Below are 27500 nucleotides of genomic sequence, written 5' to 3'. Positions count from 1 at the left end.
TGATAATAATAATAATAACAACAACAACAACAACAACAACAACAAAATAATAATAATAATAATAATAATAATAATAATAATAATAATAATAATAATAATAATAATAATAATAATAATAATGATAATAACAACATACACACAATACTTTCTATCTATCTATCTATCTATCTATCTATCTATCTATCTATCTATCTATCTATCTATCTATCTATCTATCTATCTATCTATCTATATATATATATATATATCCATCTATCCATCTATCCATCTATCCAACTATCTACCTATCTATCTCTCTCACTCTCACAAACACATTCACGCACGCGCGCCGCACGTACGTTTCAACCTTTAGCAACGGAATTTCGATAGTCTGAGTCTGAGTCTGAGTCTGAGTCTGAGCTAAATGATAAACCCGATAGAATCCCAGACTCTGGCAACCTCTTATCACTGGCCGCGCACTGGAACACCCTTGTCAAATATGAATATTCGATTCCCTGCATCCCCTTGTTATCTCTGACATGGTTGCCACATCGGCCTCTTAACATTCACAGTCTGTGTCTTCCACAAACAAATCAGTTCATTCTATTTCTTAATTTAAAAACAAACAAACAAACAAAAACAAAAAAACAAACAAACAAACAAAACAAATAAAAAAAAACACAAAAAAAACAACAAAATAAAAAAAAAGAAGAAAAACAAACAACACAAACAAAATACCCATAGATTGAGACTGGATGATATCTCAAGATGATTTTGTTAATTGCTTTTGTTTTTTGTTTTTTGTTGTTTTTTTTGTTGTTTTGTGTTTCTGATTCTTCTGGCATGTTTCACGCATACCTTTTCAGATATTATTTATTGAGATATCACGGTACCTGTTCCCCTAATATTTTTTATTTTCACGGCGAGGATAAGATTCAATTACTGGTGTTTGTTTGTTTGGTGGATTTTGATGGATGAAAGGAGCGTCAAAGGTGTTCCAGATGTTATACGTATCTAACCCGACGTACACTTATTTGAAGGTCTAATAACCCAATTCCTTATGGGCGGCTCATTGTTGTAATGGAAATCTTTTTTTTTTAAATTTAAAAATGACTCAAAATATTGTCCATTACAACAATGTTAAACTAGGCCCATAAGTGGGTTCGGATGTCAGATCTGCATATATGTACACGTCGATCTAACCCAAACAGCTGGCGTGTAAACAGACTTGTTAGGGCGTTGGCATAGGGGGACAAGAATGTGGATAGTTTGTTATGATTTTACCCAGATGGCTGTTTGCGGGTTTTATATAGATAGTATGCGCTTGGCTAAGAAGCTCACAACATTGTCATCCAGATATCCGTCTGTCGTGTTTTAAAATTTCCATATTTTATTAACTGACATTTCTTACTCTTCCATAAACGTAGTAGTGTCACAACAAAATGATATTAGCCAGATAATAGGCTTCATCAGGCGTGACGTCACTTCCCTCGTAATGACGCATTGTAACTTAGTAACGGATTCTAAACTATCGGAACAATGGCGGACACCCTTATGAAATACTTCTCCGACGAGCATAAAAGTGTATCCAGAGGAGACTAACTTTATAAATCTGATCATGTTCTGACTTTTATACATTCTGATCACATATTTGTTTAGAACCAAGCTGCTGGTTGCTGGGCGGACGTGACGTCAGACTATTGAATCCTATTGCTATACTCTGGAAAGACGCATAAAATATAGGTACTCCAGCACGATATCCTCGAACTCCTCGGGACATGCAAAAACGTTCGAGGAAACCGTAGATTGCCAGGACGTCTGGTGGGAGGGGTATTGGGGGAGGGGGGGGGGGGGGGGGGGGGGGCAAGTGGGCTCAGCAGTATGGTCCTTGCTTAGTACCCCGAAAGATAAATAAAAAAATAAGATTATACCTTTTCCGCCACGACATCATAAGACATCGCCACCAAGGCATTCCACGAAGGAATATTATAGATAACTCATCAAACAAGATGTCTGATGTCAACAGGAATCACCCATGTTGTCCAAGTGAACAAAATTGGGGGTTAATAATTTTGCTCAAGGAAAAATAAACGAAAGTGCCCGAAGCGGTGCTCAAACCCGGGTCCTTCCGGGTCACAGTGCAATGTCTTGACCTCTCGGCCACTTGACCCCGAGAGATACCAAGTTCAAACAACCATCGTGCTGTGTGGCCGTCAACAAGCCGCCTGCCTCTACGTAGTTCAATTTGCGCTGCTGTACTGCGGCTGACACCTGGGTTATTTCATTCTTCCCTTTTGAGTAAAAACCTTATGAGATATTTTCGCATGCGGATGAATAGAGGAAACTGTGTATTTACTGTATTGATATGTTGCAAGGGTGTGTATCTGTATGCATGTTTGTGTTGGTGGTGATGGAGGGGGGGGGGGGGGGGTTATCGTATCATAACATTTATTTATCGTCGTAGCCAATCATTAGGACATCATGGCGCGTGGTATTCAAATTGGAAGCAGATGGGTGTGTCTTTTATAGATGGTTCGAAGATGACGTCACCCAGGTCTTTGTTATTGTTTTTTTTGCCATCCGCGTTTATGAGTAAACGCTCACTGAACTGTATTAACCCGACTATAAAAGTTCATGGTTACACAGAGTTTGTGTGTTGGTCCGTGAAACTTCCGGATGGCAATGTTGTGAACTCCTTGGCCAAGCGCATTCTATCTATAGATAGTGTGCCCTTGGCTAAGAAGCTCACAACATTGCCATGCGGAAGTATAACGGACCAACACACACAACTACTTAAACGTTTATAGTATGGTTAATACAGTTAAGTGAAAATTACTCATAAACGCGGATGGCAGAGAACAATAACAAAGACCCGAATGACGTCAGCTTCATTCTATCAAATTAAATACGTATTGTTTTTTCAGAGTACCGGAGATAACTAGTTAAATTAACATCACATCTCGTTGATAGATTGCATTGACGTGATGACCGCACGTGTGTGCATCTCATTAAACACTTTACACTGTTTTGCAGCTGAACTATTCGGAGATTGAACTATGCATGGAATTTTGGAAACAAATAAATTAATGGATGTACCGCCCTATATATATCTAAAAGGTCATTTTAAAAAATAATTAAAAAATGAAGTGTCGTACTTTTCTCTCGCGCTCTCTCTCTCTCTCTCTCTCTCTCTCTCTCTCTCTCTCTCTCTCTCTCTCTCTCTCATTCTCTCTATTGGATAAATTATAAACTGAGGTTCGGTAAACGACACACAAAGACACACACACACACGTACTCACACACACATACTCTCTCTCTCTCTCACACACACACACACACACACACACACACACATTTTACTCGACTCAAACCAAGTCATAGCTCTCTCTCGGAATATCTTTTAAAACAATTCTCTTCCTGACAAATTCAAAGGTTAATTTCACGTTCCCGACCAATGCTATAGATTTTATCATTTCAAGATCTCTTCGGGGGGATCCAACTCTGGAATTCATCAGTCTTTGATTTTTGAGCCAATTACGTAACCCTTCCTTCCTTACTCTTACTGAGTCACTTCAGTTGAGAGCTGTGATCAATGCAAGAACAAGGGTTGCCAGTTTGGCATTTTTAGTGCCAAATTGTCCAACTTTGGCACTTTTTGATTGTGGTTGGCAGGAAAGCAAATCGGTTGGCAAGTTGGCACTTTTTTGGCATTTTTTGGGACAGAGAAAATTAATATAATATTTATATATTTTTATTATACATAATTAGAAAGAAAGAGCGCGTCTAATCTTACCTTTCAATTCCCAGTATTTGCATGTTCGTTTTGTGATTTCGTTCTCACATAAATTTTATTATTTGGCTACAACAAACACAAATCTGGCTTCAGCCTTTCCGGTTCCAGTCTTAATTCTTTGACAGGTTTTGAAACTGAAAGTGAAACTGTTAGGCCTAATTAATGTGGCTTCAAGTTTGATATTTCTTTGGTGTTTTATAATCCATAGTTGTCAACACCAGGTAAGCCAGCATTTTGTTTATTCTTGAATTTACATGTGTAATATTTCACTATTATGAGTATGTGTAGCGAAAATCCCTATTTTGAAAGGTGTGGCAAATTTTCTAAGCATTTGGCAAGTTTTTGTCACATATTTGGCAAGTTGTACTAAAAAGATTGGCAACCCTGGCAAGAACGCCAGCCCTCATTTCCAACTAGCACACATTATGTTAGTTATGACAGCCTTGTAAAATGGTGGTCTAATTAATTATCCGCCGAGCGAGGCTCGAACCCGGGACCTTCCGACCCGAAAGCGAGTGTCATCCCACAAGACCACATAGCCGCATAAGTCACATCGGGCACAAGCAAAGGACATAGGGATACAAGGACACCCTCAAATGATTACTAAGTACAATATTTATACTCAAAAGTACTAATCAGGGGGCAGCGTGGCTCAGTGGTACGGCCTTTGCTTGCTTCGCACCCGAAAGGTACCGAGTTCGATACCCGCCGCTGTTCTGTGTGGTCTTGAACAAGACACCTCGCCCTAGCTCATTTTACACCTGAGTACAGTGAGACAATATGAGTAAAGAAACTTTTCCAAGGACTCAACTAAGCGCCGACTGAGTCTCGAACCCTGGACCTTCCGATTCGAAAGCAAGAATCATACTACAAGACCACATGGCCGCACTGCATTTTACAGTTTATTACATGATAAAAGGATGCCTCATTCTCCCTCATGTGTTTGTCGTAACTGTAACTGTGTGACTACTCCACATCTAGATTTTAAAGATTAAATCGTTTATTTATTCATTGTATTCACACACACACACACACACACACACACACACACACACACACACACACATATATATATATATATATATATATATATATATATATATATACGTGTGTGTGTGTGTGTGTGTGTGTATCTAAATTATAACTTCCTGATGAGAGCGAAACCCTTCGTCTCAAAACGGTATTAAGTCGGGTTGGTTAAGATGTTGAAAATTGAATTTATAGCCAGAAATATCAGACTTGTATTGAGTTTGTATGTTTTATTGAGGAGAAAGGATACAATTTTTAGGGTGCTATTCCCAACGATTTATATTCCTGACCAGTTTAACATTTAATTCGGCTTTTAAGCATATGGTTCGTTCCGACATAATACCGTTTTGAGACGATGGGTCACATATTGATACATATTGTAGAAGTTGATCATAATTATGCTTGAACTATATATATATATATATATATATATATATATATATATATATATATATATATATATATATATATATATATTAGTTGTTTGTTGGTAGTGTGCTTTGTTTGATGATTGATTTTACCTGTATTGATTGGACATTCTATGTAAATGTATATTTCATATTGGCGTTTGCCTAAAATAGATCAACCTTTGAATTGAAAATTGAATATTTTCTTACCTGAGTGAAAATGAGAACGAGGAGACAGAAGAGAAAATCAGATACAGCCAGTGCAATGAGTCCAATATGCGCCGAAATCTCCATTTTTGTTAATGTCCGATGCATTTTCTCTGTGGTGAGAACGACTAAAGACAGTAGGTTTCCCACAAGTCCCAGTCCGCATACGACAGGTATAAGAATATCCATGAATACAAACTTGATCAGGTCCTCGTCGGCGTCGGCATTTCCACCACTACCGCCCCTGGTTTGTTCCCCATGGGAGTGGTTTGTGGATAGGTTGTATACCATAAGCATTGTCTGGTTGCTACCCGAAATCCTATCTAAGTAGGTGACGGTAGCTTTAGTCCCGTTAAAACATTTGATGGTCATAGTGCCGACTTGTGTGTTTTGTAACTTCTAGGAAGACAATTCAGAACTTGAAGATTTCAATGTTATTGTTATCCTCTAGCAAGAATTTATTGCTCGCCGTCGGTAGCTTTAGTCCCGTGAAAACAGTTGATGGTCATAGTTCCGACTTGTGTTTTGTAACTTTTAGGCAGAATGTTCAGAACTTGAAGATATCAATGTTATCCTGTAGCAAGGAATCTATAGTTCACTGACGTGAGATTTAGTCCTGTGAAAACAGTTGATGGTCATTATGACGACTCGTGGTTTGTTACTTTTAGGCAGATGTTCAGAACTGGAAGGTTATCCTCTAGAAATAAATCTTTAGGTCACCGACGTGAGATTTAGTCCTGTGAAAACATTTATGCCGACGTGTGTTTTTCTAACTTTTAGACAGTGTTCAGAACTTGATGCCGATTTCAATGTTATCCTCTAGAAAGGAATCTATAGTGAATATACAATGCATTATAATATTATGCCACATTTCTAGAATTCCCGTGTTACATCCATGCTAATTTGAAATCCACACAGTGTCGTTATCCAAGATATTTCTTCATCTTTAGGGGTGGGTGTGTATCTCCAATGAACGCGTCTTCTCACAGGTACAAGATAATTCAATAGCACAATATCACTATTACAATAATTGGATAAAATATCATTTAGAAAACAGAGTAATCCAAGACGAATAGTATTGCATTTCCTTCTTCGTAAATATGAACAACTTCTTTTTGGAGTGTTAAATAATATGTAGGAGATGTCAGGGCTTCATGGTGATGTCTCCAAAATAGACAAAGCCTCGTGGATCGTTGTACTGTTTGGGGCGTATCACGGTTTCAAGTTAGAGGAAATTCAGTGTATAATACTAATAATAATGGTGACCAACATTCTAGAACATCGAAGAATAAACAAGTTATTCGATTTATATAGATGAACTAACGGTACAATATGTGTGGATTGACGATGATGATGATGATGATGATGATGATGATGATGATGATGATGATGATGATGATGATGATGTGGGGGGTAGCGTGGCTCAGCTGTACGGTCTTTGCTTCGAACCCGAAAGGTACCGAACGAGTTCGATCACCCCACCGCTGCGCAGTGTGGTCTTGCGCAAGTCACCCCCTCGCCTTAGTTCAATTTGCCGTGCTGATCTGCGGCTGACGCCTGGGTTATTCCAGTCTTCTCTAGAGACAAATTTCCCCTATGGGATGATTAAAGGGAATTTTATTTTTGTTAATTTTTAAAATTTTTAATATTTTTTTTTTTAAATTATATTTTTCAAGAGATAGCAATTCTCAAAAACGCTGTTTCTCTTTGTTCGTTCTTTCTTTCTTTCTTTCTTTTTTTTTTTTTTTTTTTGGTTAGCGATCCATGGAATATAATATAATATAATTTGCTGATCTTATTTATTCACGTGTTCAAGAACGTTTGCTCTTTCAATCATTTCGAGTTAAGTACGTCCTAATAGGTAGTGTACAAATAAATATAAATAAGCGTGACGTATTTATAGGGAATGAGATTAGGGGAAGAGTAGCGTCCCTTGATTGGACGTCACCCATAGTCTGAGACGTCACCGGCGGAAAAGTTATTAGAGAGAGAAGGTCATGTTGGTTGTGCGCATGCGTCTCTCGTCCTCGCTTCCGTTGTACGATTCTAACCAGTCATCTTGACATGTTGTATTGGGGAAACCATCGATTCACATGGAAAGATATTTTTAAAAAAATGAAATTATTATTATTATTATTATTATTATTATTATTATTATTATTATTATTATTATTATTATTATTATTATTATATATATTATTATTATTATTATTATTATTATTATAAAAATAAACATTGTCGCGGCAGGTGATGGATGTTATGAAAATGTTGAAATGGAAATTATGAAAGACTAGATCTTTTGCCTCGGATACGGAACCGGGTTTATCCCGGTGTCTCTGACGTAACACAAAACAAAAGCAATTGACCTGTGAAGATACTTTTAAAAATATGAAATTATTCTACAAATAAACGTTGTAGCGACAGGTGGTGGATGCTATCAAAATGTTGAGATGAAATTATGAATTATGAGGCAGCATGGTTCAGCGGTACGGCCTTTGCTTCGTGCCCGAAAGGTACCGGGTTCGATAATCCGCCGCTTCGCTTGTGTGTGTGGCCTTGAGCAAGTCACCTCCTCGCCCTAGCTCAATTTCGGTACTGCACTGCGGGTTATGCCTGGGTTATTTTCAGACTTCCCTTGGAATAGACCCTAAAGACAAATTTCCCCTATGGGATGAATAAAGGGAATTTTATTTTATTTATATTTATTTTTTTAATAAAGACTAGACCTTTAGCCTCGGACCGTAGCCATCGTTAACGTATAGCCTGATACTGACCAAAAAAAATGACGTCAAAATGCCAGTCTTTTGCCACAAAAGAAAACAAATCGTGAGTTGAATTCAATAGTTCAACCAATGAAATGACTTGTTTCCATGAGCTCTACTAACGACAACTCACTAGGCGGTGCAAAAACCAAATAATGACGTTAAATTGCCAGTCCTTTTGGATTTCAGTGTCAGGCTATAACATAACGATGGCTACGGTTTATCCCGGTTTCTCTGACGTAACACAAGACAAAAAGCAGTTAACCCTTACCCCTAATAAGACCAATGGTCTTACGCATGGCCGTCTACAGTACTATAGATAGAATGCGCTTGGCCAAGGAGTTCACAACATTGCCATCCGGAAGTATAACGGACCAACACACAAACTGTGTGAAACCATGAACTTTTATAGTCTGGTTAATACGTGTTTTAAAAATTGAGCTTTTATACAGTGCAATCATTATTCACTAAACGTGCTCAAAGCGATTTACAAACAACACTTAACATGTAGGATAGGACTGGACAGGACGCCTGATAGGCGATATTACAATTGTTTTTTCTTCGGACAGAGACAACGCTGTTAACGGCCAGTTACTCGGTTTACACCTGAGTACGGTGAGAGAATTTGAGTAAAGAGCATTTTTCAAGGACCCAACTATGCTCCGAGAGAGAAGCTCGAACCCAGGACATTCCGATTCGAATGCGAGTGTCATACGACTTGACCACATAGTAGCCGCACATCATCAATAACTGTAATTTTATGACTTAATGCCTTTATTAATCTGACAGAGGAGCGTGTGATGAGGATAAGTTGTACACTCATTTCTAGACTAAACTTTAGCTTTGATATAGCGCAATATCAACAAAACGTGCTCAAGGCGCTTTACAACGGTCCCTGAACAACAGCAACACGTAACGTGTAGAACGAGAAATGACGCCTGTTAGGCGATATTAATAATAATAATAATAATAATAATGCTGAAAACTTATATAGCGCTATAACTCCGAGACACCAGACTCTAAGCGCTTAAATTACAAATTACTTTGGCTGAAACATACTCATTCACACACACAAGCACACACACACATACACACACACACACACAACACAACACACAACACAAACCAAACCTATCTTGCTTCTCATACCATCTACTAAAATCGAAACAAATATGTTTTAAGCGAACGTTTAAAAATAGACAAAGATTCTTTTTCACGAATGCTCTGCGGTAAGGCGTTCCAAATAGAGGGTCCGAAATGAGAAAAGGATCTCATTCCAGCATTTTTCCGAATTCGAGGGACAACTAGTTTTGTGGAATCACTGGCCGAACGTAAGGGGCGGGGTTTTGAATATCTTTCAATTAGTTCTGAAAGGTAGGAAGGGGCGGTACCTTCAAGACAACGATACACTAAAACACAAGCTTTGAATTTAATTCTTTTCCCAACAGGCAGCCAATGCAGGTCATGAAGTAGAGGTCCGGCAGAGTCGCACCTACGCTTCATGAATACTAGTCAGGCAGGATGGTGTAGTAACGATAACAAGCCCGACCGGCAATCAGAAGATCTGCGGTTCGAATCCCAGTCGAGACTAGGCGATTTATTTGAGGTGTCTTTTAATATCTTGTATATTTGCGTCCGCTCAATGTCGCTGTAACATTATCTTTTATCAGACTTCTTTAGAATAAGGCTTCATGTTTGTCATTGCCAATAATCAATCTTTGGACAATACATTATATTGTATGCGACAAAACGCTACCTCAAACTTAGGAGTGGAATTATTTTTTTTTTAAAAATCGATTCCTATAATACGCCCCCCCCCCCCACCCCACAAGCACACACACTCACACATCACAAACACACACACATACATACATACATACATACATACATACATACATACATACATACATACATACATACATACATACATACATACATACATACAACACACACACACACACACACACACACACATACATTTTGAATATATTTCAATCGAAGAGATACCGTTGAATTTTGAACATTTCAATCGACGCATTGTGTAAATTTGACAGCGCTCGCTCAAGTTCAACTAATGAATGCCGTACTTTTAAAAATGCAAATAATGAAAATTGACAATGAATTTAGATACACGAACCTCATGGAAAGTAGATTATGTTTTTAAAATGTGCGTGTCTTAGAATTATTACAGAGCTGTAAATTCTCAGGCAATTGCCTGAAATCCGACAATCCGTTATTCTCTACCCCAGGGAAATACTAGTAGAATAATAAATTAAAAATAAGGTCACCGGTGGTTAAAATAAATTTTCAGACAATTTTGAAAAAGACGATTTACAGGCCTGTTATTAATATTGGGTTTTTATATAGCGCAATATCCACTAAATGTGCTCAAAGCGCTTTACAAGGGGTCCCTGACCAACAGCAACACGTAACATGTAGAACGAAACATGACGCCTGTTTGGCAATATTACATTATTTTCGGACAGAGACAACGCTGTTAACGGTCAGGTACTCATTTTACACCTGTGTACGGTGGGAGAATGTGAGTAGAGAGTCTTTTCCAAGGACTTAACTATGCGCCGAGCGAGGCTCGAACCCAGGACCTTCCGATCCGAAAGCGAGTGTCATACCACTAGACCATATAGCCGCACATTGATATGTTTATTTTACAAAGTGACAAAAACAAATTACCTTTGTTTGTACATGTACTTATTATGTCAGTAATAATAAATAATCCAATGAAATTAAACGAAGATAAAATCAACTTCATAAGAATTGATAGTCTCATTAAATAATTAGTAACAATGTGAAATGTATTTCATTCATCCTGTTTTGTTGATAAAGGGGAAGCCTGAAACGTCCATTTTATCTGTTTTCGTGTATTAAATTGAAGCTTACAGTCAATTTCACATTGCTATTTATTTCGTCGAGCTACGACCAGCAACATTTACATCAAGTAATTAGGAAAGTTTTACTTGTTAACAATCCCACCCAACTTACAAACAACTCCAGCAGACTTTTGAAAATAACTAACACTAACACTCTACAACAACATGTTGATTGTGAATACCGTCGTCATTCAATTGATTATTTATTATTATTATTAAATCACGTCTCTGTGTTTACCCTCATGTGTGAATGGGTCGCATTGACTGATTGATGACACTGACAAAGTCCCATCAACACCACTCATACATAATCTTATTATAACAATAATCCCATAGTAATAATAATATACAGGTTGCGACTGACAGTAGACTCTATACTACAACGACGACTATCCAACAGTTACCGATTGGAAGACTCGACGGACTCTTGTCACAGATTAGTGAGAGGCTCTCCAGTTTGTGGACTCCACTGACTGCTATCTACACCTCTCGTCTTCTCCGATACGACGACTAGAGTAACAGATTTTGGTGCCTAGACTACGACAGCTGCTGTTTCGCCGGCCTTTATTTTAGCTTCTACGACACTTTTAACCTCGCGCGCGATCTTGCCACTCACTCATCGTCATCGTCACCGTCACCTTTGGCTGATACCAAACAAAACACAGGCAGGCAATGAATGATGGCAATACGCGAACAATCTTAGCGCGATCGTCGTTACTCTTGAGTGATTTTCCTATAGATAGTATGCGCTTGGCTAAGAAGCTCATAACATTGCCATCCGGAAGTATAACGGACCAACACACAAAACTGTGTGTACCCATGAACGTTTATAGTCGGGTTAATACAGTTCAGTGAGCGTTAACTCATAAACGCGGGGGCAAAAAACATTAACAAAGACCTGTGTGACGTCATCTTCGAACTATCTATATTTTATTATCTCTGGCTATTCATCTGGTGATGGCCGCTTCTCCAGTTCTATTTTAAAAGTACATAAAATAAATAATTGAAATTTGGGGATGATATAGATAGAATGCGCTTGGCCAAGGAGTTCACAACATTGCCATCCGGAAGTATAACGGACCAACACACAAACTCTGTGTAACCATGAACTTTTATAGTCTGGTTAATACAGTTTAGTGAGAACAACTCACAAACGCGGATGGCAAAAACAATAACAAAGGCCTGAGTGACGTCATCTGCATACTATCTATAGATAGTTCGAAGATGACGTCACTCAGGTCTTTGTTATTGTTTTTTCCATCCGCGTTTATGAGTAATTCTCACTTAACTGTATTAACCAGACTATAAACGTTCATGGTTACACATAGTTTTGTGTGTTGGTCCGTTATACTTCCGGATGGCAATGTTAAGAGCTTCTTAGCCAAGCGCATGCTATCTATATATTACCTTTTTTACATGTGTTCGAGGCCATTGGTCACATTGCAATTTATTTTTCAAAGCGACCCACATAGTGAAAAGTATTCATTGTTTTTGAAATATTTAACATCACGAATTCTCATTTTGTTCAGCTTGACAAATGGGTATGTTTACACCTTTCATAAACACAGCAGCGTGTTTACATTTATTGAGAAATGTCCAATCGTTGTACATCAACAAATCATGTGATCGATGACTTGGTGGGACGAAAACCTGAATATATAGATCGCTCCCATTGAAATTTGTTTCCAGCAATTATAATTTTCTCTTTTCTGTTAGATGAATAGTGTAATAGGTGTTGTGCCAATTTGAGCTTCACGGGTCATGGCGTCACTTGAGGTTCTTTGAACATTGCAATTATATCATACGGGACTGCTTTGATTCTCGGGGAATTGTGAACGAAAATGAATGAACTAAGCAAACATTTATACCGCGATGTTCACATATTTGCAGGTCTGATAACCGAAGAGTATAGGCTAATTGAGGGCTTGATTTGACATTGTTGTATGGGCAATATCTTGCGTTTTGCGGATGGCGGATGTTGTATTTTACTTAAACGCATTACATTACTACATTTTTGGGTGGACACCCCCCCCCCCCCCAATTCCCCTGGGGTGGGTAAAATAAAAAAAAAAAAAAGAAGTCTCGACTGCACTGGCCGAGATAAATCTCGGTCATTTTGCTTGTGAAGCGAGTGCTCAACCACCTGAGCTATCCGGCGGGCCCTCAATGCGAAATTTAAGCTGTTATTAAATTTCAACGCATCATTTTTCACTACAGGTGAACGAACAACAACACCTTAGCTCAACTGAACTATGCACGTGCTATAATATATCTATGTTTTGACGACTATAAATTACTCACGAATTTCCGATTTATCAACACGTTTGTTTGCTTTTCTTCAATAAATTAATGTTTTCCCCATTTCTTTCTTTCTTTTTTTTTTTTTTTTTTTTTTTTTTTTTTTTTTGGTTTAAATTGTAAGTTTTAATTTCATGTTTCTTGTTTGATAGTAATTTATATTTCTTTATAGGGATTGAGATTAGCGGAAGAGTAGCGTCCCTTGATTGGACATCACCGGCGGACAAGTTATTAGAGAGAGAACGTCATGTTGGTTGTGCGCAGGGAGGACGAGAGACGCATGCGCACAACCAACATGGCGTTCTCTCTCTAATAACTTTTCCGCCGGTGACGTCACAGACTATGGGTGACGTCCAATCAAGGGACGCTACTCTTCCGCTAATCTCATTCCCTATTCTTTGTTAGATATATGAAATACATTGTGTGGATTGTAAGTCGGATCAGTAGTTACAAATGAGATGATTTTTAAAAATAAATTTCAACTTACTCGCGAGTTTCCTTGCTCGTCGACGCATGGTTTATTTACTTTTCTTCAACATATACCCCCCCCCCCCACACACACACACATACTCCCCCCCCCCCCCCCCACACACACACACTCCCCCCTTCTTTCTTTTTGGATTGTTTCGTTTGCTTAGTGTGTTTGTTTGTTTTGTTTTTTAAATATTTTTATTTGCTTTATTCTTTTATTATTTTGTTTTTGTTTTGTTGTGTTCTATTTCTTTTTACTTTTGTTTTGTTTTGTTTGTTTTGTCTTTCTTTGGTTATTTTTCGTTTGTTGTTGTTACGAATATTTTTCGTTTTTGTTATTATTTACTTTTTGGAGGGGGGTTATTCTTAATTCTTTTCATTTGTTTTCATTTATTTTTTTTCTTGAGTGGACCCGACCCGTAGTTGCAAATGATTTGAAGTTTTAACATGTTCAACAAACTAGTATATATTTGCCTCCATTCAATAAAAAAAAAAGGTGGGGGGGGGGGGGGCATATTATTATTACAGGTGAAAATTCAGCAGTCCGTGAGATTAGTTTAGCACACCATGCTTGAGCTAGTATACGTAGCAATTGGCTTCAACAGCCATGACGTCACTTCCCTCTTAATGACGCATAGCAGTTTAGTAACTGGCTCTAAGCTATCGGAACAATGGCGGACGCCCTATGAAATATTTCTCTGACGAGCATAAAAGTGTATCCAGAGGAGAAAAACATTATAAATATGATCATGATTTGACTTTTATACTTTCTGATCACATGACATATGAAAAGTTCTAGCTAGCATGAAGAATAAAAAGTACCAATTTTCTTTGTTTAGAACCAGGCTGCTCGCCGTTGCTGGGCGACGTGACATCATGCTATTGAATCCAATTGTCTTCAAATTTCAAAAGAAGTGACAGCGGCCATGTGGTCTAGTGGTATGGCACTCTCTTTCGGATCGGAAGGTCCTGGGTTAGAGCCTCGCTTGGCGCATAGTTGAGTCATTGGAACATTCTCTCACCGTACTCAGATATAAAATGATTACCTAGCCGTTAACAGCGTGCGTTGTTTCTGTGCGAAAAAAAGAATTGTAATACCGCCTAACAGGCGTCATGTCCCGTCCTACATGTTAAATGTTGCTGTTGTAAAGCGCTTTGAGCACGTTTAGTGGATATTGCGCTATATAGTAGCTCATTTTATTTTTTTATAATAGGACCTTTCGTAAACCCGTAATTTATTTGAATATACAATTTCATCATTCCCCAGTCCAACTTAACAATACCGCAAGCCTAAGCCAATGCGTCTCCTATTAGATATAAATAATATGAAATTGAATGTAAGCTTCTATTTTATTACAGGACCAGATCAAAAGAACGTTTCGGGTTTCCCCTTTATCAACAAAACAGGATGAATGAAGCACTACAGATGAATGAGATGTGGTTGTGGCGTTGTTACGATGAATAAACAAAACATTGGTTGGCAAGGAATAGTATGCTCCTTTGTAAGGAAGCACAAATTAGATAAAGAACTGAACAAGTGTGTATGAAAGGTGCCAGACAAAGAAAGAAAGAAAAGGAAAATGAAGAAAAAAAGAAAAAAAAACATCTAAAAAAATCAGTCGAACTCGACTGGTCGAGGCAGACTGGTTTTTGGGATGGTTTTTGTTTTCAGGTATTTTTCATACTTGCTTTGTCTGGCACCTGTCATACACACTTGTTCAGATAATATCTGAGATGATTTTGATAAGGGCGAATAAGACCTATTTAAAAATAAATTTTGTTGAGACATTGCTACTCCCGCTTTGACTGAACATTCGTCGGTTTAAAACCTTATGCTCGACAATTTTGGAGGTTTCCACAAGAAGAAGAAAGAAGAAGAAGAGGAAGAAGAAGAAGAAGAAGAAGAAGAAGAAGAAGAAGAAGAAGAAGAAGAAGAAGAAGAAGAAGAAGAAGAAGAAGAAGAAGAAGAAGAAGAAGAAGAAGAAGAAGAAGAAGAAGAAGAAGAAGAAGGAGAGGAGGAGGAGGAGGAGGAGGAGGAGGAGGAGGAGGAGGAGGAGGAGAAGAAGAAGAAGAAGAAGAAGAAGAAGGAGGAGGAGGAGGAAGAGGAGGAAGACACTGACAATTTCCTGAACGCAGTATAAACCTCCCATTCATTATCAGCCTTTTCCATGATAATACTGTCCTTACGTAAACAAAGTTTTAACAAAGATGTGCTGTCGTCCCATGAATAGCGTATACAATGTTAAACTCAATACAATTCGAAGGTGTGTCACGCACTGGACCGTAAAATTATTGAACACAAATACATAATTTTGATTCTTGCAACAGCTTCGTGATTGGACACAGTGTGGTATTGGCAATATTTCCCGTGTGTTCCGTAATATGTGATCCATCGTCTCAAAACGGTATTATGTCGTAACGAACCAGATGCTTAAAAGTCGAATTTAATGTTAAACTGGTCAAACATATAAATCGTTGGCATTAGCACCCTAAAATATGGTATCCATTTTCCTCAATAAATCGTATAAACTCAACACAAGTCTGATATTTCTGGCTATAAATTCAATTTTCAACATCTTAACAAACCCGACTTAATACCGTTAAGAGGCGAAGGGTCACAAATACATTTTGATTCTTGCAACAGCTTCGTGATTGGACACAGTGTCAGTGTGGTATTGGCAATATTTCCCATGTGTTCCGTAATATAAGTTGTTACACAGGCAAACAATAATAGGATTATAGATAGATATATAGAGAATTCAATTTATTTGTTTATATTGGGAGAACAGCTGAAAGCATGAAAAACTGGGGACTGGCTGAGACTAGTTTTTGTACACGTGGATGCCCTGAGCAGACGATGAGCACATCCTTAGAGAATGTCAAAATGGGCCATGCACTGACCATGACCTAAGAGTCTGCTCCACAGATGCTGTGGGTTGGGTTCGGTGTTGGAGCGGCAAGCTATGATGATGATTTGTTTATATTCAACCTTTGTCCTCCCGTCACGTGCAATCAAATTGTTGGGAAACGAATGTCATACCACACGACCATTAAGCCCCACAAGACATTATTTGTTTTTTAGTTCAAAAGCTTTGCACGGAAGGTGCCTGCGAAGACAATCTTCCTGGGCCGAAACGACTTGGATTTAACCCTCTCCTTACCAACTATAGGAAAATCGTCACATTCGTTACGATACAACCAACATTTTTTCCTATTCAGAGTTCTTTTGTACATCACACAATTTGAAGAATATTGTTGTTATAGTTATAAGTTCTAAACAAAATATATAGCTTGTTTTTATTCCCTTTGAGTTAGAGTTTTACAATTCTATATGACGCTGTGTGATAATGACGTTTTGGGGAAATTCCGGACAATGGTCGGTAAGGACCCTTTGAGTTACAGTTTTACAATTCTATATTGCGCTGTGTGATAATGACGTTTTGGGGAAATTCCGGACAATGGTCGGTAAGGACCCTTTGAGTTAGAGTTTTACAATTCTATATTACGCTGTGTGATAATGACGTTTTGGGGAAATTCCGGACAATGGTCGGTAAGGACCCTTTGAGTTAGAGTTTTACAATTCTATTTTACGCTGTGTGATAATGACGTTTTGGGGAAATTCCGGACAATGGTCGGTAAGGACCCTTTGAGTTAGAGTTTTACAATTCTATTTTACGCTGTGTGATAATGACGTTTGGGGAAAATCCGGACAATGGTCGGTAAGGAGAGAGTTAAATAAGCCATGAAATGCCAAAAGTGGTTTTAAAACCAACGCAGACTTCATGCGCACCGGAGAGGATCGTGATACGTGGAGACAGCAGCTGACCAGCAACGTGCTCGAGTACAAGCCACGATGGATGTGTTTTGTCCATTTTTGTGTGTTATAAATACTACATGGTGTTATAAATACAACATGGTGTTATAAATACTACATGGTGTTATAAATACTACATAATTATGATATTGCCCAGAGCAATCAGATGTTAGTAATGTACTTAGAAGAGAAATCCCTTTCTAAAGCCGATTTAAAGTTGATAAAAATCAATTTCTTCTGATGTAAGTATTTTACATCAATATTACACAAACAAATGAACATAGCATTTTATTCAATATACTTCAATACTGCAGAGAGCATTCAACTCCCAACAATTTAATTGAACGTGACGGTTTCTTTCCGAAACAATATCGGCAGCTGGAAGAATTTATTGCTATTCGGTGATGAGACTTTGAGCAAAGTAATCTTATTAGTATTAGCTGTAGTGACTGGCTTTGTGGACATGTCCAAAGGCCACGTATAGATAGTATGCGCTTGGCTAAGAAGCTCATAACATTGCCATCCGGAAGTATAACAGGCAAATACACAAACTGTGTGTAACCATGATCTTTTATAGTCTGGTTAATACAGTTTAGTGAGAAGTACTCATAAATGCGGATGGCAAAAAACAATAACAAAGCTTCGAGTGACGTCATCTTCATTCTATCTATTCTCTACTCCGATTATGTATGGACCACAATGGAATGGGAGCGACCACGTGATTTGTCGCTGTCCAAGGATTGGACATTTCTGAACAAATGTAAACACGCTGCTTTGTTTATGAAAGTTGTAAACATACCTATATGTCAAGCTGAACACAATGACCAATCGTAATGTTAGATAGTTTAAAATCTGTGAACACTTTTTACTATGTAGGTCACTTTGATCACATTTTGCAATGTGACCAATGACCTCGAGCACATGGAAAATTAATTTAGATCATTCCCATTGGTTAGGATAATAATGATATGTCAAGGGAATAACACTGGATGTCCTCCCCTTTTTGGAACTGTTCAACACAAAACGCTCTATGCGGAAACGTTAACTATAGATAGTATGCGCTTGGCTAAGAAGCTCACAACATTGCCATCCGGAAGTGCAACGAACCAACACACAAAACTATGTGTAACCTTGAACATTTCTAGTCTTGTTAATAGATAGTGGGCGCTTGGCTAAGAAGCTCACAGCATTGCCATCCGGAAGTGCAACGGACCAACACACAAGACGATGTGTAACCTTGAACGTTGATAGTCTGGTTAATATATATTATGTGCTTGGTTAAGAAGCTCACAACATTGCCATCCAGAAGTATAATGGACCAACACACAAGACTATGTGTAACCTTGAACGTTTATAGTCTGTTTATTACAGTTTAGTGAGAATTACTCATAAACGCGGATGGCAAAAATCAATTACAAAAGCCTGAGTGACGCCACCTTCGTTCTATCTATACATTAGATATATATGCTATAATATTCTCATGAATAAATGTGGTGACATTTAGAAGAAGATCTGAACAAGTGAGTATGAAAGGTGTCAGACAAAGCAAGAAAGAAAAATACAAGGAAAAAAAAACATCCCAAAAAATCAGTCGACCTCGACTGGGGATCGAACCTCAGACCTCTTGGATATTAAAAATAATGTATTATCGCCTAACAGGCGTCATGTCATGTCCCGTTCCACATTTTACGTGTTGCTTTGGTCAGTGACCCTTTGTAAAGCGCTTTGAGAACATTTAGTAGATATTGCGCCATATAAAAGCTCAATATTTTATGGTTTTGTTTTTTTGTTTTTTTTAAACAAACAATAAATTATGTTGAACAATAAAGGTTGAATGCAGCTTTAATCCTTAGCCTTGACATTGTGGCTCAGCTAAATGTTGTAACATAAATATGCAAGCACACACACACACACACACACACACACACACACACACACACACACACGCATTGCTCGGGTTAAAAGGATAACAAGATTCATATCTTTTAAGCCCAAGCTGTTAAAATAGGTGTCAAGCATTCATTGCATGAGGTATTTTACAAAATCCTATAATGCTAGAGATTCATTTATAAAACACAATCCGTTTGTACCAAGTATATCAGTGCAGACTCCATGCTACGGTCTCCTATGGTCCGCAGGGAACTACCTACTGTGTCTACATATTTTATACCATTAATTTAGTCTTTTACCATCTGGGAGAAGTTGGAGAAGTTTTTGTCAGATTAAATTAGAACTAACAAGTATAAATCAACGTTCGTTCCATCAGCAATAAAAATTTTGAATATTTCATATGGTACAGAAAAACCAAGGATTGATTCGTTGACTGATTAACTGATTAATTTATTTAATGTTAGATCTACTGACCAATTGATAATGATGATAATTTTTGGTGTCGAATTGCCACAATTGTAACAAATTGAAAACGAAATGAATATGTTTATGTTGTGTATATCGCACGTGTGAAAGAAAGAGAGGAAGAGAGAGAGAGAGAGAGAGAGAGAGAGAGAAAGAAAGAGAGAGAGAGAGAGAGAGAGAGAGGGAGAGAGAGAGAGAGTGAATGAGAGAGAGAGAGAGAAAATATAATAGGAGTGAAATATCTGTTCAATGTTACAGTTATCATTTAACGTTATAACAAGTGTAACTAAATGACAAATTGCCATATTTATGGACAATAAAGATCTATTATTATTATTATTATTATTATTATTCTATCCCCCTATATATTTTTTCCAACCCGCTTTCTGTCTTTGACTAAGAATGGGATTACATACTTGGTTTTGTTCTGGCCCTGGCCGGAGTCCTTGGCTAGGAGGGAAACTTGAGATTTTATATATATAGAGCAATATCCACTTAATGTGCTCAAAGCGCTTTATAAAGGGTCCCTGACCAACAGCAACATGAAACATGCAGAATGGAACATGACGCCTGTTAGGTGATATTACAATTTTTTTTCCGACAGACAACGCTATTAACGGCCAGGTACTCTTTTTACACCAAGCTAGAAAAAAAAAAAAGAAAACGAAAAAAAAATATTAAAAAAAATACCGGTGCTTGGTATGGGTAGCGGTTAGCGGCTCTTCTCTTTATTCTTAGTATTTTATCCGGAAGACGGCAGAGGACGGCAGTGTCGGGTCGTCGGAGTCAGTCTCCGGTGTGGGTAAGCCCTTAGCCCTACCCACAGACGAGGGAGTGTATTCTCTATGGCCCTACCCACTAGTGTGTGGCCCTACCACCGTGCCGTTGGTGTAAACCAGAGGTGTCAAGTCACCTCCACTCAGAGCTAATTCAATCCATGAAACAATGTCAAGTGCTGGCCTGCTGAATGCATGTTGATGTACACCCGCCCTGGAATTTTATAAATTTGATTATCATCACGAGGGTCCTGTTTGTAATTTTATTTGACAAAGAAATGCAAATAGGATCCAATAATCTGATGTCACGTCCGCCCAGCAACCAGCAGCTTGGTTCTAAACAAAGAAAATCGGTACTTTTTATTCTTCATCCTGGCTAGAACTTTTTCATATGTCATGTGATCAGAATGTACAAAAGTCGAAGAGTGATTATATTTATAATGTTTTTCTCCTCTGGATACACTTTTATGCTTGTCGGAAAAGGTCGTCCCCATTGTTCCGATAGTTTAGAACCAGTTACTTATTAACTATGCGTCATAACGAGGGAAGTGACGTCGCGACTGTTGAAGTCTATTGTACGGGTGATAGAACGAACCCAGGACCTTCCAATCCGAAAGCGAGTGTCATACCACAAGACCACATAGCCGCACACTCCTTATCCATACAGAGGCGTCCTAGTGAGGTGTATCGTACGTGTATCAATAAACCCCAGAAACTGTGAGCCCTGGGTGTCTAATTACCATTTTCATAGGCTTCAACAGCCGTGACGTCACTTCCCTCGTAATCTACGCATAGTAACTGTTTCTAAATTATCGGAACAATGGCGGGCGTCCTTATGAAATACTTTTCCGACGAGCATAAAATTGTATCCAGAGGAGAAAAACATTATAAATCTGATCATGTTTTGACTTTTATACATTCTGATCACATGACATGTGAAAAAGATCTGTTCTAGCCAGCATGAAGAATAAAAAAATAGTACCGATGTTCTTTGTTTAGTTGGTTGCTGGGCGGACGTGACATCAGACTATTGAATCCTATTCCTCACCAATATCGACATGTGAAAAAGTTCTAGCCATCATGAAGAATATAAAAAGTACCGATATTCTTTGTTTAGAACCAAGCTGCTGGTTGCTGGGCGGACGTGACATCATACTATTGAATCCTATAAACCCCAGAAACTGCGATTGAGACCGGGGTTTCTAATTACGATTCTAATTGGCTTCGGCAATTCCATTGAAAAACGGCATTGATATTTTTATAAACTCTTCCCGTTCAGCAGGGGAAAAAGATAAATAACATCCTGTTTAATTCGTATCATTAAAGTCGTCTCTCTCTCTCTCTCTCTCTCTCTCTCTCTCTCTCTCTCTCTCTCTCTCTCTCTCACACACACACACTCTCTCTCTCTCACTCTCTCTCTGTATCTCTCTCTGGGTGTGTGTGTGTGTGTGTGTATCTCTCTCTCTCTCTCTCTCTCTCTCTCTCTCTTTCTCTCTCTCTCTCTCTCTCTATATATATATATATATCCCCATCTCTCTCCCTCACTCTCTCTCTATCTATCTCTTTCCCCCTCTCTCCCATCTCTCTATCTATCTCTCACCACTCTCTATCTATCTATCTATCTATCTATCTATCTATCTATCTATCTATCTATCTATCTATCTATCTATCTATCTATCTATCTATCTATCTATCTATCTATCTATCTATCTATCTATCAATCTATCTTTCTATATCTCTATATATCTATCAATCTATCTATCTTTCTCTCTCTCTCTATCTCTATCTCTCTTCTTCTTCTCTTCCTGTACTCTGTACGTACGTGTGTGTGTGTTTGTGTGTTGTATAAATAGAGTCAGTGAGTTCATCTAGATGATATGAAATCCTATCGGAATTCTGGACTAGGTTGGCCCCATCGATATAAAGGAGGTACCTATCCTTTTTTTTTTGTCTATTTCTCCGACGCCCAATGCAATTGATGGACTGGCACCGAATCAAAGGCTATGGCTGCTCCATACATCCCATGCTCTGATGTCTATGTGTGATTCCACTAGATAGATAGCTCTCGTCCTCAATCATTATTATTGGGAATGTAATAATGATAGAGAAATATAGATAGTATGCGCATGGCTAAGAAGCTCATAACATTGCCATCCGGAAGTATAACGGACCAACACACAAAACTATGTGTATCCATGAACGTTTATAGTCGGGTTAATACAGTTCAGTGAACATAACTCATAAACGCGGATGGCAAAAAACAATAACAAAGACCTGAGTGACGTCATCTTCGAACTATCTATATTATAATATAGTCGGGAAGATGAGATTTTAGAAGACGGAGACGGTGATAATGATAGCGGTGCAGATGATGTTAAAATGATGAATTTTGATATTTGTAATAATGTAGATGATGATGATGATGGTGATGATGATGATGATGAGGAGGAAGAGGAGGAGGAGGAGGAGGAGGAGGAAGAAGAAGAGGTGGGGGAGGAGAAGGATTATGATGATAATGAATAAAGTAAAGTAGTGACAGTGGTGTTTTGATGATGGTGTTGTTAAAAATAATAAATAATTATCATCATCATCACCATCATCATCATCATACCACCAAAATAACTTTAGTCTTTGATAGGTCGCGGGTCACGTGCGTGCAAAATAGATACAGCATCAGTTCGAACCGGGTCGAATACCGGAGACGTTGAAAACAAGTCTACAAACTTGTAAATAAATAAATAAACAGCTAACTCATTTTCCACGCCTTGCTTCTGTGTATCAGATGATAACAGATAACGAGCACATGTGTTATTTCACTCAATGTCCACTTTTAACACGAGAGAATTGCTTTTTCTTGTGAATGATTCACGTTGGAAGCTGAAAATATCATATTGAAGTAAATATAGATGGAATGAAGATGACGTCACTCAAGTCTTTGTTATTTTTAAAAAAATTTTTTGCCATCCACGTTTATGAGTAGTTCTCACTTAACTGCATTATCCAGACTATAAAAGTTCATGGTCACACAAGAGTCTTGTGTCCGTTATACTTCCGGATGGCAATGTTGTGAGCTTCTTAGCCAAGCGCATACTATCTATAGACAGTTCGAAGGTGACGTCACTCAGGTCTTTGTTATTTTTTTTTTTTTTTTTTTTTTTTTTTTTTTTTTGCCATCCACGTTTTTGAGTAATTCTCACTTAACTGCATTATCCAGACTATAAAAGTTCATGGTTACACAGAGTTTTGTGTGTTGGTCCGTTATACTTCCGGATGGCAATGTTCTGAACATCTTAGCCAAGCGCATACTATCTATAGATAGTTCGAAGATGACGTCACTCAGGTCTTTGTTGATCTTTTTTGCCATCCGCGTTTATGAGTAATGATCACTGAACTGTATTAACCCTACTATAAACGTTCATGGGTACACACAGTTTTGTGTGTTGGTCCGTTATACTTCCGGATGGCAATGTTATGAGCTTCTTAGCCAAGCGCATACTATCTATAGAGATCTGAACAAGTGTGTATCAGATCGTGGCCTTCGTAAAGTTACATAACGATGGCTACGATCAGACTAAAAAAGAAAGAAAAATAGCTCGACTGGGGTAGACTAATTTTTTTTGGGATGCTTTTTCCTTTCTTGTATTTTTCTTTCTTGCTTTGTCTGGCATCGTTCATACACACTTGTTTAGTTCTTTATCTTACACCTGTGCCTGCTCTTGAATTTATTAATTTTGAAATGAATATAAATTGGTAAAGAAAATAATAAAAATAAAAGGCAAAGTTTCAAAAACAACACATAGAGATATATACACATATGCGATCAAAATAGGGTTAAAATTGGAAGAAGAAAAAAAGGTGGAGAAACTAAAATTGTCTTTGGATATGTTGAGAAATAGGAGCGATCTATAGATAATTCGAAGATGACGTCACTCAGGTCTTTGTTATTGTTTTTTTTTGCCATCCGCATTTATGAGTAATGCTCACTAAACTGTATTAACCTGACTATAAACGTGGATACACACAATTTTGTGTGTTGGTCCGTTATACTTCCGGATGGCAATGGTATGAACAAAGACCTGCGTGACGTCATCTTCGAACTATATATATTCATGTTTTCGTCCAATCTAGTCATCGATCACATGATTTGTGGCTGTACAACGATTGGACATTCATCAGTGTATCTAAACACGCTGCTTTGTTTATGAAATTAGTAAACATATCTACGTGGCACGCGAAGCAAAATGGCCAATTGTAACGTTGGATATTTCTCAAAATGTGAATACTTTTCACTATGTGTGTCATTTTGAGCACACTTTGCAATGTGACCAATGCCCTCGTGCACATGGAAATGTAATATAAATAGTATGCGTTTGGCTAAGAATCTCATAACATTGCCATCCGGAAGTATATCGGACCAACACACAAAACTATGTGTAACCATGAACGTTTATAGTCGGGTTAATACAGTTCAGTGAGCATTACTCATAAATGCGGATGGCAAAAAAAACAATACCCGAGTGACGTCATCTTCGAACTATCTATAGAAAGTATAGATAGTATGCAGATGACGTCACACAGGCCTTTGTTATTGTTTTTGCCATCCGCGCTTGTGAGTTGTTCTCACTAAACTGTATTAACCAGACTATAAAAGTTCGTGGTTACACAGAGTTTGTGTGTTGGTCCGTTATACTTCCGGATGGCAATGTTATGAACTCCTTGGCCAAGCGCATTCTATCTATACGCTTGGCTAAGAAGTTCACAACATTGTCATCCGGAAGTATAACGGACCAACACACAAACATCTGTGTAACATGAACGTTTATAGTCTGGTTTAGTGTACAGTTTAGTGAGAATTACTCATAAACGCGGATGGCAAAAAACAATAAAAAAAGACCCAAGTGACGTCAACTTCGAACTATCTATATATTAAAGATCTCGTCCAACCTAGTCATCGATCACATCATTTATTGCTGTACAACGATTAGACCGACATTTCTCAATAAATACAAACTCGCTTTGTTTTTTTGTTTGTTTTTTTTGTCGTTTAGTATCCATCATAACAAGACCGTTTTCAACTCTTCTTTGATGGCCGACCATTCATGGAGCTTTGTACTCGTCATATTATATCCACCGACTGCTTAAATAGTTAAATTTGTTTGTCCTACTTTAGCACTGCGAGTGTCCGACAGAAATTTGACATTGTTTTGAAGCGAGTCAGTCGTAATGGTACTGTGCCTGAGGCATTGAAATACCCCAAGCTATTCTTGTAATGCCCTGTAATTTGTTCCATCACGCCGTGACGCGGAATGTTTCTGAGATACAAACGAATGCCAGGTTTTAATATAATAATTGAACAATTTGCTCCCCGTAGAGGCGTCCTCTTGCTAGAATCTCTCTCTCTCTCTCTCTCTCTCTCTCTCTCTCTCTCTCTCTCTCTCTCTCTCTCTCTCACACAAACTCTCTCACTCTCTCTCTCTCACTCTCTTTCACACAAACTCTCTCACTCTCTCTCTCTCACTCTCAACTCTCCCTCTTCTCTCTCACACACTCTCTCACACACTCTCTTCTCTCTCACACCCTCTCTCTATCACACATTCTCTCTCTCATTCTCTTCTCTCTCTCTCTCTCTCTCTCTCTCTCTTTCACACAAACTCTCTCACTCTCTCTCTCACTCTCTTTCACACAAACTCTCTCACTCTCTCTCTCACTCTCAACTCTCCCTCTTCTCTCTCACACACTCTCTCACACACTCTCTTCTCTCTCACACCCTCTCTCTATCACACATTCTCTCTCTCATTCTCTTCTCTCTCTCTCTCTCTCTCTCCACACACACACACACACATACACACACACACACACACATATATATATATATATATATATATATATATATATATATATATATATATATATATATATATATATATATATATATATATATATATTATAGTCTTTGCTTCGTATCCGAAAGGTACCGAGTTCGATCGCCCGCCGCTGCGACTTGGCCTTGAGCAAGTCACCTCGCTCTAGCTCAATTTGCTCAATGACGCCTGGGTTATTATTCCAGTCATTCTGACTTAGAGTGGACCCTAGAGACAAATTTCCACTTTGGGATGAATAAAGGGAATGTGTTCTTTCTCTCTCTCTCTCTCTCTCTCTCTCTCTCTCTCTCTCTCTCTCTCTCTCTCTCTCTCTCTCTCTCTCTCTCTCTCTCTCTCTCTCTCTCTGTCTCTCTGTCTGTCTGTCTATATCTATATATCTATCTATCTATCTATCTATCTATCTATCTATCTATCTATCTATCTATCTATCTATCTATCTATCTATCTATCTATCTATCTATCTATCTCTCTCTCTATATATATATATATATATATATATATATATATATTTATATATATATATATATATATATATATATATATATATATATATATATATATCTCGCGCGCGCTCTCTCTCTCTCTCTTTCTATCTATCTCTCTTTCTCCCCCCCCCCCCTCTCTCTCTCTCTCTCTCTCTCTCTCTCTCTCTCTCTCTCTCTTTCCGAAGTAATCGTCGACCCCCCCCCCCCACTTATCTCAACTGCCTCTTTTCTTCTCTCCATCCCTCCCCATACAGCCTCTAGTACTTTACTCATCCTTTACTACCTGCAACGTAAAACGTTCGTACAGTGCAAACAATTATTTTCTTAGTCAAATTTAAATTACTACAACTCCGT

The 27500-nt window shown here is 38.1% G+C and overlaps 2 protein-coding genes across 8 annotated transcripts in view; one reads left to right on the top strand and one right to left on the bottom strand.

Moving 5' to 3' along the window:
• Positions 1–11606, bottom strand: part of LOC144976671 (uncharacterized) — a 50025-nt gene extending 38419 nt beyond the window's left edge. Inside the window, exons 1-2 of one of the 7 annotated variants that reach the window (XM_078921006.1) lie at positions 11470–11606; positions 5419–6688 (exon numbers count right to left, since the gene is read on the bottom strand). In XM_078921006.1, coding sequence (XP_078777132.1) covers positions 5419–5787 — 369 coding nt within the window. In that variant the 5' untranslated portion in view covers positions 5788–6688; positions 11470–11606. Of the gene's footprint in view, positions 1–5418; positions 6689–11128 lie in introns of all 7 variants that reach the window. The other 6 variants (XM_078921005.1, XM_078921002.1, XM_078921003.1 and 3 more) reach the window with 6 other exon arrangements.
• The window catches only part of LOC144976670 (ATP-dependent DNA helicase Q4-like), a gene marked incomplete in the record, with an annotated part of 482011 nt that overhangs the window by 311000 nt on the left and 143511 nt on the right, over positions 1–27500 (top strand).

This window comes from Berghia stephanieae, chromosome 7, assembly GCF_034508935.2.
Source record: "Berghia stephanieae isolate SIO BIC M18660-M18661 chromosome 7, UCSD_Bste_1.3, whole genome shotgun sequence".
In the NCBI taxonomy this organism is placed as follows: Eukaryota; Metazoa; Mollusca; class Gastropoda; order Nudibranchia; family Aeolidiidae; genus Berghia; species Berghia stephanieae.
Note: the sequence above shows the minus strand (reverse complement) of the source record. Positions and strands in the feature narration are given on the sequence as shown.